Raw genomic sequence first — 17,937 nt, 5'->3', positions numbered from 1 at the left:
GCGTAGTCTACGGCACCTTTTGCGGCACCACCTCCCATTCAGCACCAGGGCAAGCCAACGATGCTATGGTGATGCTCCCTGTCATTGCAGTACCATTCCCCAGCACTGTTGGGCTCCGCCCCTCCGTGGTCTGGCTCCGACTACTCGTCGGACTCCAATAATGAGTCATCGATCTGCCGACGTAGTCAGTACCAGTCTCAGTCCCGGCACAGCAGATCATAGGACGTGCCGGTGCTGGTGGTATCCTGGCCCCCACAGTGACAGGGGCCGGTACAGTGGCCCTTTTGGACTCCTTGGGCCTACCATCAGGCTCAAGGGCAGGGCTCTAGGGCCACGTCCGTGGTGTCCGTGCACCATGCTCCTCCTTCATCCACATTGGTGCTGTACCATACTCCCACAGCACCAGAAGACCCTCCACATGACAAGGACCCTGGGTTTTTGCAAGCAGGTGCAACTCTCGAGCCAGCACCTCATGTGGTACCAGCGCCACAGTCCGCCTCGAATAGGGCAGACATACACGAGCCAGCCTCCAGGGAGTCTGAGGGTGAGGAGGACCCAGTCCCACAGGCCTAATCATCCTCTTTGCCAGATGAAGCAGTGACTGGGACCTCCACCACCACACTCCCTGTGATGGACAATAGGGTGCACCAGGACCTTTTAAGAAGGATGGCCCAAAACTTACACCTCCAGGCTGAGGTGACAGAATGGTGGACATTCTTGCCACAGAGGGTTCTTCTGGGGTAGCCTTGACCTTTATCAGGACCAAAGAAAACACCACAAAGGTGCTATGAAAGACCCCGGCCTCCATACCACCCACAGCCAAAGGGTTGGAAAGGAGGTATTTTGTGCTGCAGAAAGGGTACGTACACCCTCAGCCTGGAATATTAGTGGTGGATGTGGCGAACCACAAAGATCAGTAAGGTCAACTGGGTCCTGTCCTAAAGTCACGGGACGCTAAGAAGCTGGACCTTTTCGGCCATAAAGTCTACTTGATTGGGGGGCTCCAGCTTCGCGTTGCTAATCAGCAACGGGTGCTCAGCCACTACACCTTCAATTCCTGGTGAGCGCTAGCTAAGTTCCAGGAATTGCTCCCATCAGACTCTCACCCAGAATTCGCAACGCTTCTTGAGGAGGGCAAGGTGGTGTCAAGGACCTCCCTCCAGGCCGCCCTACACTCAGGTGATTCTGTGGCTTGGACCATGGCCACAGCAATCATCATGAGACGGAGTGCATGGTTACAGGTTTTGGGCATACCCCCCGGAGGTCCAGAACATCATTCAGGACCTGCCCTTTGACTGTGCAGGCTTGTTTGCTGAGAACACGGACTCCCACTAGTACAGTCTCAAGGGCGACATTGAAGTCTCTAGGGATCCACACTCCTACACCCCAGAGGAAGCCCTTCAAACCCCTCCCACTTCTACTCTAGACCCCCGAGGCAGGACTCAGCCAGGAGAAGGGGCAGGAATAATAGGAGGCACCAGTCGCAGTTGTCCTCAGGCCAAGGCCAGGGCTCATCCAAATGGCCCCCGGGGCTGAAACCTAACTTTTGACAGTGCACCCAAGGACGGAGCACCAGAACTCAATCCTGATCCTTACCCTCCCTTTGTGAACTGGCTATCCTACTTATATTGTGCTTGGTCCCAGATCACAACAGATATTCTATCCAGTTCAGTTGCCTTCTGCCTTCCCGCCCACCTTTCCCGTCCCTCTTCAGGGACCCTTCTCACAAGCAACTCCTTCTCTAGGAGGTGCAATCACTCCTCACTCTGCAGGTGATAGAGGAGGTTCCTCGGGGGTTATGGAGCAAGGGATTTTACTCCAGACATTTCCTTATCCCGAAGGCCAAGGGTGGACTGTGACCTATTTTGGATCTGTGAGACCTCAATGCATTCATCAGGAAAGCCAGGTTTTTCATGGACTCCCTAGCCTCTATCATTCCTTCCCTGGATCCAGGGGACTGGTTCGCCGCCCTTGACATGCAGGACACATACTTCCATATCTCCATACTCCCAGCCCACAGATGGTATCTTCGCTTGTGGCCAGCAGCCAGCACTACTAGTTCACAGTGCTCCCGTTTGGGCCCCAGGGTGTTCATGAAGTGCATGGCAGTCGTGGCAGCCTTCCTCTGCAAACATCAGGTACAACTATTCCTGTACCTGGATGACTGGCTCATCAAGGCCAAGTCACAAGCACAAGCGGAGATGCATGTGGCCCTGTCCCACGCCACATTCCTCAGGCTGGGCCTTGAACTAAGCATGTCCAAATCCACGCTGGTCCCTACACTGAGAATAGAGTTCATAGGGGCTCTCTTGGACACTGCACAAGCCAGGGCATCCCTGCCTGAGCCGTGCTTCCAAGCCCTCAAGGATGTTATCAGGAACCTCTGCCAGTTGCCCACAACAGCCAGAAACTGTATGAAGCTGCTGGGGAATATGGTGGCATACACATACGTGGTTCGGCACGCCAGACTACATCTCAGACCCCTCCAGATGTAGTTGGCTCAAGTGTACAGACCCAGCTGAGACCCACTGGACAGGATAGTTACCCTTCCCCCTCCCATTCTTAAGTCTCTACACTGGTGGCTATGGCCGCAAGTGGTCTGTGTGGGTGTTCTCTTTGCCAGACTGCAACCTACCATGTTGCTGGTCACGGACGCCTCGGCTCTGGGGTGAGGAGCGCACCTAGGCAATATCAGAACTCAAGGCCTATGGTCGCAAGCAGAACTATCACTGCATATCAACGTGCGGGAGTTGAGGGCGGTCCGTCTGGCATGCCAAGTGTTCCAGAACTACCTTTGAGGCAGATGTGTGTCAGTGATCACAGACAACACCACAGTGATGTTTTATATAAACAAACAGGGAGGTGCTTGATCCTCACCCCTGTGCCTGGAAGCCCTAGAACTCTGGGAATTTTGCATCGTCAACTCGATACACATACAAGCATCATACCTCCCGGGGGTGCAGAACGAGCTAGCCGACCAATTTAGTAACTCATTCCTCAGTCACGAATGGTCCCTCAGGCCGGACATTGCCCTTTCAATTTTCTAGAAGTGGGCCTTTCCCCTCACGACACGGAGCAACAGGAAGTGCCAGCGGTTCTGCTCCTTCCTGAACCACAGCCCAGGCTCCATCGTGGACACTTTCACCTCACATCGATGTGTCACATGCTCTATGCGTTCCCGCTCTTCCCTTTCCTACACACAGTCCTCCTCAAGGTCCGCCAGGACAGGGCTTCATTGATCCTCATAGCGTCGGCATGGCCATGCCAGCACTGGTTCACCATGCTGTTAAGTCTATCGGTCGACAGAACCAGTAACCCATCCCTTATGCCCAGACTTCATCACTCAGGATCATGGCAAGCTCCAGCACCCCAATCTGGAGTCCCTCCACCTCATGGCATGGAAACTCCATTGTTGAACCCATTGGAGCTCCAATGTTCAGACTCAGTGAGAGAAGTTCTCCTGGGAAGTAGGAAGCCTTCCACCCGAGCCACGTATCTGACAAAGTGGAAGTGGTTTTCTATTTGGTCCCTGCAGAAAGATATCCCGCTGCAGCAAGTGTCAATTCACCTAGTTTTGGACTACTTATTGGACCTCAAGCGACAGGGGCTGGCAATATCCTCTATAAAAGTGAACCTGGCTGCCATCTCAGCCTTCCACCTGGGGCAGCAGGTAGATCTGTCTTTGGAAACCCCATGGTGGGCTGATGCCTTAAGGGCTTGGACAGGCTTTACCCCCACGTGTGGCAACCCGTTTCCCAGTGGGACCTCAACCGAGACTTGTCCAGGCTCATGGGCCCTCCATTTGAACCCATGGCCACCTGCCCGCTCTCCTATCTCTCTTGGAAGGTTGCCTTTCTGGTGGCTATGACATCAGCCAGAAGGGTCTCTGAGCTCAAAGCGCTTACCTTCGAGCCCCCCCATACTGTCTTTTACAAAGACAAAGTGCAACTGCATCCTCACTCTGCGTTTCTACCCAAGGTGGTCTCCCAGTTTCATGTGAATCAGGACATAGTTTTACCGCTCTTCTTCTCTAAGCCTCATGCCACTGGCAGAGAGCGGATGCTCCATTCCCTGGACGTCAGACGTGCTCTAGTCTTCCACATTGAACACACAAAGCCATTTCGTAAGTCACCACAGCTCTTTATTGCAATTGCCGAAAGGATGAGAGGGATTCCCTCCATGCATTTTGTCGTGGATCACGTCCTGCATTAGAACATGCTACAACCTGGTCAAAGTTCCACCCCCGCCATTGATGGCGCACTCCACAAGAGCTCAGGCTTTGTCCACAGCTTTCCTCGCGCATGTCCCTGTTCAAGACATATGCAAGGAGGCAATGTGGTCTTCCATCCACACCTTCACGTTGCACTATGCCATCACCCAACAAGCGAGGGATGACGACACGTTTGGCAGGGCAGTCCTATAATCAGCAACCAAGTGAACTCCGACCCCTCCTCAAGAGAGACTGTTTGGGAGTCACCTATTGGAATGGATTCGAGTAAGCACTCGAAGAAAGAAAAACAGTTACCTACCTCTCGTAACTGTTGTTCTTCGAGATGTGTTGCTCATGTCCATTCCAAATCCCACTTTCCTCCCCTCTGTCAGAGTCTTCCAGCAAGAAGGAACTGAGCAGGCAGCGGGTCGACAGTGTCCTAAATACACTGCCATGAGGGCTCCACAGCCAACCCAACAGCTACTGCTAGGGGAAAAACCTTTCGACGATCGTGCACGTGATGTGTGCACACACCTGTTGGAATGGACATGAGCAATGCATCTCAAAGAACAACAGTTATGAGAGGTAGGTAACCATTTTTTATTTACAGGTTAAAGCAGGCAACATATAAGCAGAGATGAGTTAAAGTCTGTGGTTCCAAAGGTGACAGAGATTCATAGATTCTAGGACTGGAAGGGACCTCGAGAGGTCATCGAGTCCAGTCCCCTGCCCGCATGACAGGACCAAATACTGTCTAGACCATCCCTGATAGACATTTATCTAACCTACTCTTAAATATCTCCAGAGATGGAGATTCCACAACCTCCCTAGGCAATTTATTCCAGTGTTTAACCACCCTGAATTTTTTCCTAATGTCCAACCTAGACCTCCCTTGCTGCAGTTTAAGCCCATTGCTTCTTGTTCTATCCTTAGAGGCTAAGGTGAACAAGTTTTCTCCCTCCTCCTTATGACACCCTTTTAGATGTAGTAATCTGTCTACTGAATGTCTTTTTGTGCTAACCCAGTTTGACCCTCAGAATCTCTGCTTTTGTTTCTTAACTCCAGCCCTTGGGAGAGTCCAAACAACAAGGAGAGAACCATTTCTTCTTGTGACCATTTTTATATGCCCTTCCCCCAGAGTTCAAACTAATGGGAGGAGAGCTGTTGCATGTAACTTCTTCATGGGTGGATGGGGTAATTAACAAAGTACTTTGTCCTACAATGGCCCATATAGCCTTGATAGTCCTCCTTGACGGGCAGGGGAACCACTCTCCCTGCCTAGGTTCACAAGTTCAGAGCAGGCATTTTTACAATTATAAACAAAACTTTCATATTGCCTTATAGCATGGAATACAGACATCGCAGGTAAGATTAATGCATGCAGCAACCTAAATTTTATAGAGTCTAAATACATCTGTACAAGTCTAACATCTGTCTTAAACAATATTAACATACAGTTGAGCTGGTCCAGTTTCCAGCCATGAATTTATCAGTGCTCAGCTGACACCTACAGACTTGGCAAGAGCTGGCACCTGATTTACCAGCGTCACCAGTGCACTTTGTGCTTTTTGTGCTTTGCGTCAGGTTTTCATTTTATGGGACATTTATTCAGGGGAAATTATGACCCAGCTGGCCATGTATGCATGTAACAGGGTGCTGGCCAGGAGATTCTGAGCCAGGCCCCTGTTAGCCCAGCTCCAATGAAGAAGCATTAATTGGGGCTGACTGAGTATGCCACACCTAATGGCTAGAAGAGAAGCACCTGTGGACCTTATTAGCCAGGGGCCTATATAAGGCTGGCAGGGGGGGAAGAGGAAGAAAAGGGAGGAGTCAAGGGCTGTGCATCCCTGCTGGCTGGAGAAGCTGGCTGTTCCCCCTGTTGCTGGTTTGGAGCAGACTGTAAATAGAAGATGGTGGGAGCTGACACTGAAAATAAAAAGCACTGGTGATTGCACTCAGAAGGGGTTTCTGGCTGATTTGTTGCGAGGGCAAGCGAAGGCCTTGTTACAATGCACTACATAGTTTAGTTGATCCAGGTTATGTTGGCATATAGCTGCCAACTTTTGTATATTGCTTGCGCATGTGGACACTTGGGGGGTGCTTGCGTCAGAGCTGCATGTGCTCATCAAGACTGGCTGTCAATGTAAAATGCAGTATACCATGGGTAGGGATCCCAGTGTGCCCTGCATCATCATCTGGCTCAATGCCTTGTGGGATATTTTCGTAGTATTTTTGTGAGATATCAGTGATTTGTCAAGGGATTTCTGGGAGCTGGAGGGTCAAGTTCCTATCATACCACTTTCTCCATCCCATAATGCTTTCCACATTACAGAATTTTTTCACTTTTAAAAAAAACCTCACAGTCCCATGTGCTGCTTTTAGATCTCCACCATCTCTCTGGTAGACGCACAGACCCTGCAAAGCTCAGCATAGTTCTCATGAGCATTGCTAATGCAGGAAGCATGATCTTCATATGTTTGCAGTACATGAACAAGTACTACTGCACCTGGAATTGAGGTGAGGAAGATGCGGAGATGTTCAAGCACAATAAGCAAATGCTGATGGTTTTCATGGAGGAGCTCCACACTATGGATCGCTGCCTCTGGGCCTGAGAAACAGGCACTGATTGGTGGGATTGCATCATAATGCGAATTTGGGATGACAATCAGTGGCTGCAGAACTTTCAGATGTGAAAGGCCACGTTCCTGGATCAGTGTGTGAAGCTTGCCCCAGACCTCCGGCACAGGCACAGCAAAATGAGGGCTGCATTGACGGAGAAGCAAGTGGCTATCAGGCACTGAAAGTTTGCAACACTGGATTACTCTTGGTCAGTGGGCAATCATTTTGGAGTTAGAAAAATCCACAATGGAGGCCATTATATTCTAAGTGTGTAAGATCATTAAGTATCTCCTGCTACACAGGACTGTGACTCTGGGTAATATACAGAAAATCGTGGATGGTTTTGCAGCAATGGGGTTCCCAAATTATGTTGGGGCAATTGATGGCACATAATTCCCTATTCTGGCATCAGCCCACCTTGCCACTGAGTACATCAACAGAAAGAAATAGTTTCTTATGGCTATGCAAGCTCTAGTGGAGAATCAAGGGCTAATATCAACATGGGCTGGTCAGGCAAGGTGTATGACGTTTACATCTTTGAGAACACAGTACTTTTTTTAAAAGCTGCAAGCAAGAAATTCTTCTCTGACTATTGGATTACCATTGGCAATGTTGACATGCCAATAGTGATTCTGGCTCATGAAGCTGTACACTGGCCACCTGAACAGTACCAAAGAAAGAGTCAACTACTGGCTCAGCAGATGCAGAATGACTTTGAATGTGCTTTCGGTAGACTAAATGGATGCTGGTGCTGTTTATTCACTGGACTGGATCTCAATAATGCAAATGTCTCCTTGGTTGTAGCTGTATGTTGTGTGCTGCATAATACCTGTGAGGCAAAGGGGGAAAAGCTACCACGAAGGTGGAGGGGCAAGGTAGACAGGCTGTCTGCTGAATTTGCACAACCAGAAATAAGGGCTAGTAAAAGAGCGAACAATGGACCTATATGGCTAAAAGAAGTCTTAAAAGACCATTTTAACAGTCAGTCATGGTCTAAGTCCCTCTAAGTTGCACACTGCCTATTAAGTCCCATGCAGGAGCTCACAGCTGTGGCAGGGAGAGGTGCCCCTTTTCGCAGGCGCCAGCATGAACCTGCCCCAGACTTGCCATGGCTGAGGGAAAGGAGCCCCTCCATCAGCCCATCCCAAGCCCGCCGGAGCTGCCGGAGAGTGGAGCCCCTCCCTTGGCCTAGCCCAGCCCCGCTGGAGCTTCTGGGGAGAGGAGCTTCTCCCTTGGCTCAGCCCAGCTCTGCCGGAGCTGCTGCAGCTGGGGAGAGGCACCTCTTCCGCCAGCCCTGAGCTGCTGCGGCGAGAGAGGGCTGGGGGGAGTCCTCTCTCTCCCCACCACAGCCCCGGGGTAGCCGGCACCCCAAACCGCTCCGTCCCCACCCCAGAGCCCACCCTCCCCACACCCTAAACCTCTGCCCCAGCCCTGAGTCCCCTCCTACACCCCAAACCCCTCATCCCGGCCCCCACCCCAGAACCCGCACCCCAACCCTCTGCCACAGCCCTGAACCCGCTCCTGCACCTTGAACTCCTCATCCCCAGCCCCACCCTGAGCCCACACTCCCAGCCAGAGCCCTCATCCCCCCCACACTCCGAACCCTTCGGCCCCGCCCCCACCACATGAATTTTGTTATGTGCACCAATATGAAGGTGGTGTGTCACACATCACCTCCATATTGGTGCACATAACAAAATTCATTCCGCACATAAACGTAAAAAATTAGAGGGGACGCTGGTCATGATAGCGTAGTCTGATCATTTTATGAAATAGTGTCTCTCTTGTGTGATTAAATATAGGTGGATCTTTGCTACCTGCTTTTGAATTCTGTAATGCTTGGTGTAGACCAGGGGTAGGCAACCTATGGCATGCATGCCAAAGGCGGCATGCAAGCTGATTTTCAGTGGCACTCTCACTGCCTGGGTCCTGGCCACCGATCCAAGGGGCTCTGCATTTTAATTTAATTTTAAATGAAGCTTCTTAAACATTTTAGAAACCTTATTTACTTTACATACAACAATAGTTTAGTTATATATTATAGACTTATAGAAAGAGACCTTCTAAAAACGTTCAAAGTATTACTGGCACGCAAAACCTTAAATTAGAGTGAATAAATGAAGATTCAGCACACCACTTCTGAAAGGTTGCCGACCCCTGGTGTAGACTAATAAATATATACTGAGTTTCCAAAATAAAACTTTATTATGTTCAAAGAAACAGGCAACACAATTTAAGTGCAAACAAGTACGAAATGAAAAGAGTGTTACCAGCACTGTAACAGAGTGAACTATATTTTAAACCCAAGGAAAAACAGCAGTAAACAGTGATCATTTATGTTCATGTATGTAAAACCTACTACAGTCTAGTAGGTATGGCTACACATGCACCGACTTGTTGTTTTCACAGGTTAGTGTATTCATAGCTTTAGTTCTCCTTGTGGTTCCCTGGCATGGAGTGGTAGGGTAAGGATGAAAATGTACATCATGCTATCATCTAGTATGTTGGAGGATGTAGGGAGCACTGAGCATGGAGATCTCCAATAACTGGAAACACTGCTGAGTCCAGGGTCTTTGGGTATGTAAGTCAACAATGTTTTGCAATATCTGAGTTTGTTGCCTGAGCAAACCCATAATGTCCTGGTGTATTTCCCAAAGTGCCTTGGTCCTTTCCTGAAGCAACCTCTCTCTCTCTCTCTCTCTCCATTTTTGGTCTTTCTCCAGGGCCACAGTCATATGGTCCCTCTGAGCCTTTGGTTCCTGGTCTAAGACTATGGAGGATTGGAATATTTTGGAGAAAATATCTTCCCCAGTCCTCTTTCTCATCCTGATCAGGGTCAGATGTTAAGCAGGCATGGAAGGGGCATCTCTCAAGGACATCATGCCAGAGGCTGCTGATTAAAACAGACAGATCCATCATTAGATGTAGTCACAGTGGACAGGGAAAGATGAGTCTCAAGACTCCTATCTTTTAATAAGAAATGCTCATTGTCACTTTAGTTCTGGAGCACCTAGCTGCAGCGTCACTCGGCAGCTCAAACCATAGTGAATACAGTCTGCCCTAGCCTAACGGGGAGGACGGGAGAGGTGGTGTTCTGTTGCTCAGAAGTTTTCAATGATAGGCACCATTCATCAGGTATGGGTATATGGACAGTGCAGTGAATATTGGCAATATTTTCACACACAGCAATGATTTTGGATGATCACTTACTCCAGGCAGTGCCAAAGGCACAGAGAACAGAGCTACTACTGACATTCCAAAGCCACTTGGGCCTGTATGCTGCTAGCCTGATTACTGCAATTGTGACAGCCAAACTCCTTGCAGAGCGGCATGGGAAAGTCTCCTACTGCAGGAAAAGAAATAAGGCTACAATTCTTCAAGAAAGAATTGCAGAGTATCTCCATGAAAGTTTATCGAGATCTCTCAAGAGGATAAAAGGGACATCCCTACTGAGCTAAACAAAGCTGGATGAGCGACCGACTCAAAGGGGCGATTAGGAAAAAACAGAAAGCATACAAAGACTGGAAGAGGGGAGTGATCAGTAAGGAAACTTACCTTAGTGAAGTCAGAGAACGTAGAGATAGAGTGAGAAAGGCCAAAAGCCGTGTAGAGTTGGACCTAGCGAAGGGAATTAAAAGCAATAGTAAGAGGTTTTACAGCCATATAAATAGGAAGAAAGCAAAGAAGGAAGAAGTAGGACCGCTGAAGACTATAGCCAGAGAGGAGATTAAAGATAACCTAAGCATGGCGCAATATCTCAACGAATATTTTGCATCGGTGTTTAATGAGGCCAATGAAGATATTAGGGATACTAGCACCGTGACAGAGGGGCAAACAGAATGGGGGATTACCGTTTCCGAGGTAGAAACAAAACTTGTAAGCCTTGATGGGGCTAAGTCGGGAGGACCAGACGATCTTCATCCGAGAATATTGAAGGAATTGGCGCGGGAAATAGCAGGCCCCTTAGCGATAATATTTAATGAATCTGTAAACTCGGGGGTGGTTCCGTTAGACTGGAGAATAGCTAATGTGGTTCCTATTTTCAAGAAAGGGAAAAAAAGTGATCCGGGTAACTACAGGCCTGTTAGTTTAACATCTGTAGTGTGCAAGGTGCTGGAGAAAATTCTGAAAGAGAAAGTAGTTGAGGACCTCGAGGTTAATGGCAAGTGCGATAAATTACAACATGGTTTTACGAAGGGCAGATCGTGCCAAACGAATCTGATCTCCTTCTTCGAGAAAGTAACGGACTTATTAGATAAGGGAAATGCGGTGGACCTAATATACCTGGATTTCAGTAAAGCATTTGATACTGTACCCCATGAGGAATTATTGGTTAAACTGGAAAAGATGGGGATCCATATGAAAATTCAGAGGTGGATAAGGAATTGGTTAATGGGGAGAATGCAGCGGGTGGTATTGAAGGGTGAACTGTCAAGTTGGAGGGAGGTTACCAGTGGAGTTCCTCAGGGATCGGTTTTGGGACCCATTTTATTTAATCTATTTATAACTGACCTCGGAACCGATTGCAGGAGTGGACTGATAAAGTTTGCGGATGATACGAAGGTGGGAGGCGTTGCCAATTCGGAGGAGGATAGGGATATTCTGCAGGGAGACTTGAATGAGCTTGTGAATTGGAGTATCAGAAATAGGATGAAATTTAATAGTGAAAAGTGTAAGGTGATGCATTTAGGGATGACTAACAACAATTTTAACTACAAGCTGGGGACGCACTGGTTAGAAGTAACGGAAGAGGAGAAGGACCTAGGGGTTCTTGTAGACCGCAGGATGACTATGAGTTGACAGTGTGATGCGGCGGTGAAAAAAGCCAATGCGGTCTTGGGATGCATTAGGCGAGGTATATCTAGTAGGGATAAGGAAGTGCTGCTTCCGTTGTATAAGGCGCTGGTGAGACCTCATTTGGAGTACTGTGTGCAGTTCTAGTCTCCCATGTTTAAAAAAGATGAACTTAAATTGGAACGGGTGCAGAGAAGGGCCACTAGGATGATCAGAGGAATGGAAAACCTGTCGTATGAAAGGAGACTGGAGGAGCTCGGGTTGTTTAGTCTGACAAAACGAAGGTTGAGGGGGGATATGATTGCTCTCTTTAAATATATCAGAGGGATAAATACAAGGGAGGGAGAGGATTTATTCCAGCTTAGTACTAATGTGGACACGAGAACAAATGGATATAAACTGGCCGTGGGGAAGTTTAGGCTTGAAATTAGACAAAGGTTTCTGACCGTCAGAGGGGTGAAATATTGGAACGGCCTTCAGAGGGAAACGGTGGGGGCGAGGGACCTGTCTGGTTTTAAGATTAAGTTAGACAAGTTTATGGAGGGAATGGTTTAATGGTAAAACATATTAGCTGAGGAATACCAAGCATTGGTAGGTAAACAGTATAATGGCTAACAAGGGTCAGGCTGGAGACTCTTGCCTACATGCTCGGGGTCTTACTGATCGCCATATTTGGGGTCGGGAAGGAATTTTCCTCCAGGGTAGATTGGCTGAGGCCCTGGAGGTTTTTCGCCTTCCTCCGCAGCATGGGGCAGGGATCTCTAGCAGGAGGGTTCTCTGCCAATTGAAGTCACTAAGACACAGGACTTGGGAACTTCATCAGCAGAGTCAAGGAAAGGGTAGGGATGGTTTTGTGGCCTGCAGCATGCAGGGGGTCAGACCAGATGATCATAATGGTCCCTTCTGACCTTAAAGTCTATGAGTCTATAAGTACTCTGCATGGCTCCCCTGCCTACCCCAACAACCCAAAGAGTTGAAAAATTGACACAGAGTCTATTTCTCTTTGTTCTACCTCAAATCAGCATCCTGTACTCGGACAGATGTGGACTGTGTAATCAGACTGCCTTACTTTTTTGAATTTATTCCCATACATAATAGTAAAGCAATCAGAAGTCAATTACTTTCTATAAACTTGCAGATGGGGTGGACTCCATTTTTAAATGGGGAAGAATGTTGGGGGAGGGAGGGAAAGAGGGAGAAGGGGTAACAGGCAACAAAAAGTAAAAAAAATATTAGAAAAATGCATGTACACACTTATCTGAGCTCCCTTCCCCTTCATCATCAGGTTCATCTGAGCTCACCTGGTGGTACAGACATGAGTCCACTGGAGTTTCCAACAGTTTGTGGCATGGTTTAAGTCCCCTGCCACGTCTCTTCCTCTCCTCCCCCCCCCCACTTTACTCTTCACAGCAGGAGTTTCTGCCTTGGGCTCCTGAGAAGTGTCCACAGTCATCTGCAGGGTGCTGCTGGGGTCATTGACAAGTATGGCATGCAGTTCATTATAACAGCGGCAGGTCTGTGGGGCAGCACCAGATTTCTTGTTGCCCATCCTCACCTTCTGGTAAAAGTTCCTTCACTTTCACTCATCCCTATTGTGACACTATTTCTGTATCCTCTGTACCATCTGCACATTGATGTGAATATTTCTATTGCCATTCCACAGATGTGCTTGCACATCCTCTTCTCCCCACAGGCCAAGGAGATCCAAAGACTTCTTGTCTGTCCCACTTTATCTGCTAGGTCCCTGTGTGGATGGTCAGATACATACACCAAAAGTGAACTGGTAGGAATGTTTGCCAAGGTGGACAACTAGGAAAAGGTATTTCAAAAACATGCACATAAGTTTTGGGGCACAGGCAAGATGGACTTCTGGTCTATGGCCCCATGGCCAGTGAAGTTCAAAATTGTGACCGAAGCAACGCTGTCGCTGGAACATGGGCACAGTGGGATAGTGGCTGGAGGACTGTTAGTGTTGACATATGTAATGCAGTGTCTACACTCCCACTGCATCAACCTGAGTGGGTTGACCAAGGCTCTGCATTGCTCAGGGAGGTAGCGTTATTGCATCACTGTAATGCATGCATCAGCAGAAGACAATTTTTGGTGTAGATGTGCATAACTAGGCTTTCTCAGGTCAACTTATGTCAACCAACTTTGTAGTGTAGATGAGGCCAAAGTGTCTCAGAAGGGTAAAGGGCCACGCGCTAGCTACCTGCATCACAAGAGAGCAAACAGGCTCCACAGAGCTGCTACATCCCAACTTGCACAGGTGTGGGTGTCAAGGAGAATAAAAACCTTAGTTGCCCCACAACCATCTCTCATGCCCTCGCAGGCCATAACTGTGCCTGTGTATTGGAAATGTATGCGGTGCTGGGTATCAGTCTGGTGCAGTTTACTCCCTCATCAGAGCAGCAAGGTAACAACACACACTTCTTTACTCTAGATCATGGCAAATTAAGATTGAGCCCTCATTGACAGAATTGCTCAATCAGTAACACCCAGTTTTTGAAACAACAACAGCTACATTAGCAACTTTTATAAATTCAAAGTTTTAAAATATTTGTATCTTCTTTTTGTTCCTTGAATTGACTTTCATGCTTGTTTCATTGTTAATAGTCTGTAGTTAACAGTGTGGTCCTCCCCTCATGGTTAGTGGGAAAGGAAGATGCAGACCATGTGTTATGGCTTCTATTCTGTGTCCTTACAATATATAATGTTGTGCAGTACTTTTTTGGTTGTAATGATTAGAAAACATTTTTCAACTTCCAGTGTGCTTTGTAGCATGCAGTATGTACTATCTGTCTTATTTTAATCAAATGTTGGTATCAATTTACAACTGTTCATTTTTATCAAATAATCCTACTAGTTTGCAGTGTTTCTTTAGGTGGGGATGAAAAGTCTTGACCACCTTTTCTACTCTAACTACCTGATACTGTTTCATTTTCTCAATTTAGGAGCTTCCAGCACCTTTGTTTGATGATGTCCACAAAAACCAAGTGGATGAGAAAGAAACAGCTATTAAGTCTAAACAGGAATCTCAGGAATCCATGAAAATAGCCTGGCGTTACCAGAATTTACCAAAAATGGAGGTAAATAGGTTTAGTATTATATCTGATGTTATCCTATACTTTGATATTAAGGGTAAAATTCACTTGTTCCATAAATATAATCTCTGAGTAGAACCCAGACCATGGAAGTGTTTTCAAACTGTGCTAAAAGGTTGCCTCAGGAGAGCAAACTATCAGTCACCAATACATATCTTGATTAGCAAAGATACAGAGAGATGAGAAATGCAGTTTACTATGTTGCATGACATCCAGATTTACTTAACTTCTGAAAAGAAAACCAGAAAATTAAAATATTAAAGCACCAAAGGCTGGTGAATGTAACACTGTTTCAGACAACTTTTTAAACCTAAAGATACCTTTAGTATTTTTATTGAACATTTTTCTAAATGTATCTATTCATGGTGGTATGTGTAGGTTGAATGAACAGTACTTATTAGATCCCTCTAGTGAAAATACTTTATTGATGCGAACTGTTGACTTGCTTATCCATGTGCGTAATAAGTAAAGTAAGCACTTGAGATTATATCAGTTTCACTGTCACTAGAAGGTGGCATGCAAGACACATGCCTAGTGGTCACTTCTTCAAAGTTTACAGCTGTTAGTATTTTATAAATTATGTTTTTCCTTAGTCTAGTTACTTTCTTGTTTAATCTAATTGTGCAGTCAAACCTTACAAAAATTATAGCATTTTGGACTACACAACAACAAACTTCTCCTTTTTTTTTTTTTTTTTGGGTGCTGTTTGGTTTAAGTATGTTATATACTGTGATTTAGATGTAATCATAACTGCCTAGTAAGTTAGCCATATTCTAAAAAAATATAATTGGAATGTGACAAAATGATCTTACAATGCTTGGCATGTTTGGTTTTCTCTGAAATTGTACAGACGTGGCTATATATTTTGTGTCAGAGAAGACTTATATGTGGTGACATGCCAAATCAAATAGCCTCCAGCATGATCATATAATCTCATCAATTTTATTCATGTAGAGCTTGCTGTACCACTCTGAACCATTACAAAATATAGTTTGTGTTTTATCCAGTAATGTAAACTAAATTCATAATACAATGATGTACAAACAATTGATTGTCACTATTTCAGTACAAAATGTCCTGGGTCTAACAGAACAAAAAGTTGCATATAATAACCCAAAACAGGCTTACTCTAGTCCTCTAATATATTATTTAATAGAACACCATGCACTTGTCCTTGGTTATCACAGATGGGATTTGCATGTTGAAAGTTGTAAACTAATAATTGTCTGATCTAGAACAGCTGTACAATCTTATAAGGTATGATTCCGTTATTACTATCAAAATTTTCTTACAATTTTTGAATTTTTTCACAATTATGTACTAGAACAGCGGTCTCCAAACTTTTTATGTTGCGTCCCCCCCACCCCCCTTACCTGTAATGTAATCTGTGTGTGCCCCTCCCCCAGGAGCCGGGGCTGGGAGTGGGACTGCGGTTGGGAGCTGGGGGCTGAGGCCAGGGCCGGAGCTGGGGCCAGAGAACAGAGCCAGGGGACGTGGCTTGGAGTGGGGCTGGAGCTGGGCCTGGGACTGGAGTTGCGGCCGGGAGCAGAGCTGTCATCAGAGCCAGGGGCTGAGGCTGGGGGCAGGGTTGGGGTGCGGGGAGGGCTGGGACTGGAGTGGAGCTGGGGGCAGAGCAGGGCTAAGCGGCACTCCCTCTACCTGTAGAGGCTGGCCTGGGCCTCTACATGACCCCCAAACTTTCCTCCTCATCCCCCTTGGGGAGTGTGCCCCACATTTGGGGGCCACTGTATTAGAATGCTTGTTTGTTTTTAAGTAAATGCTAAATTGCCAAAAACGAATATGAAATATAAGACTTGAAAATAAAGCTATAGTTGTTAAAATAATGGTCAAATTGATATATTTTAAAAAGAAATTTCTGTTAGATGAAAGTAATCTCAGTGATCAGAAATATTTGATGGCTGGTTGAATGATGCAATATACACATATTGGCTGTTTGGAAGTAATAACTCGCGCAGCATCTCTGTCCCTCTGATAGTTTTAATATACCTAGTAATAGCTGTTAAGTATTTCAGTTTCCATTAATTCATGTGTGTTGACTGATTAGAAATTTCTGTCAAAAGGAAACCAATAAAACTTTTTTTTTAAAAAGCTATTTTCCAACCAGCTTTAGTGCTTATATTTTAAAATTATATTTACAAATAGTTGCATGGTATAAGAAGGTTATAAAAAGTAAACTGTTTTTTTTAAATGTTTTAAAGGGCTCTAAATGTCAGCTGAAAACGTATCTAGTCGATATCTCTTTTTATGCGAGGCGTAAAAGTTGTCTTGTTAGTGGTTCTGTTAACTAATTTAATTTTTAGTTGTAAGTAACCAAAGAGATTTCTGTTGTGGAGATGGCTCAGTTATTCCCTTTCCCTTCCTAAAAACAGGTTTAATAAGCTATTAGCCAGCTCATAAATATTTCATATTATGTATCATGTTTAAATTAGTAGTCATGTCTTGAACAGTGTATTTTATATGTGTAAATATGAATATATTCTTTATATCCTAGATAAACTATAGATTTATAGGTAATCAGTCAAAAGGAATTGGATACTGTGTGTATGTGCTGCATACAATTACCAATTTAAAAGGTTCTTTTCTCTATATCCAGGGATACACTCATTTAAACTCTTGGTAAAAACATCAGGTATAGCAATGAAAAGGTATAGTGGTTTTTTTCCCCTTTTTTGTTTGAATGAACTGCTTGTGTTCTTGGGGCAATATATAAACTGTCACAGCATGAAATCAATTTTCTGACTTGATTCTCCCAAATCTGAGATTTCTAGCACATTAGTATTGCAATTAGAATCATTAACAGCAGACGGTAGCATAAAAGCACATTCTGCTCACTGACAATTTAGTGTCTTTTTCTCCTTGTGCAGACGAATTCGTAGGAATCCAATAAAGAACTGGCTTGAACCTACAATCCAGAAATAAATTTATCTCTCAAACTTAAGAAGAATGAAAAGTCTCAGTCTCTCTCTCTCCCCTCTTCATGGCCAGTCTGCTAACACAGATTATTCATGCTTACTTGATTCAGGTGGGTTTTTTGCAAGCTTCCCCACTAGGCCTGGGAATGTGGTACATTGAAGCCTATTCAAGGCTTCTGACATAGACTGAGCTTTTATTGCGTGGTGTTTTATTATAGCCAAATCCTAGTCTCCACCCAGTTTGTAGGCACTGTGCTCATTCTTTTGAATTAAGAAA

The 17,937-nt window shown here is 45.9% G+C and overlaps 1 protein-coding gene across 11 annotated transcripts in view; it reads left to right on the top strand.

Moving 5' to 3' along the window:
* ELP4 (elongator acetyltransferase complex subunit 4) overlaps positions 1 to 17,937 on the top strand; it is a 259,381-nt gene that overhangs the window by 51,002 nt on the left and 190,442 nt on the right. For all 11 annotated transcript variants that reach the window (XM_065592512.1, XM_065592505.1, XM_008179080.4 and 8 more), the window contains one exon: positions 14,578 to 14,712. In XM_065592512.1, the coding sequence (XP_065448584.1) occupies positions 14,578 to 14,712 (135 nt within the window). The remainder of the gene's footprint in view (positions 1 to 14,577; positions 14,713 to 17,937) is intronic.

This window comes from Chrysemys picta, chromosome 4 (assembly GCF_011386835.1).
Source record: "Chrysemys picta bellii isolate R12L10 chromosome 4, ASM1138683v2, whole genome shotgun sequence".
In the NCBI taxonomy this organism is placed as follows: Eukaryota; Metazoa; Chordata; order Testudines; family Emydidae; genus Chrysemys; species Chrysemys picta.
This window is presented reverse-complemented; position numbering and strand designations above follow the sequence as displayed.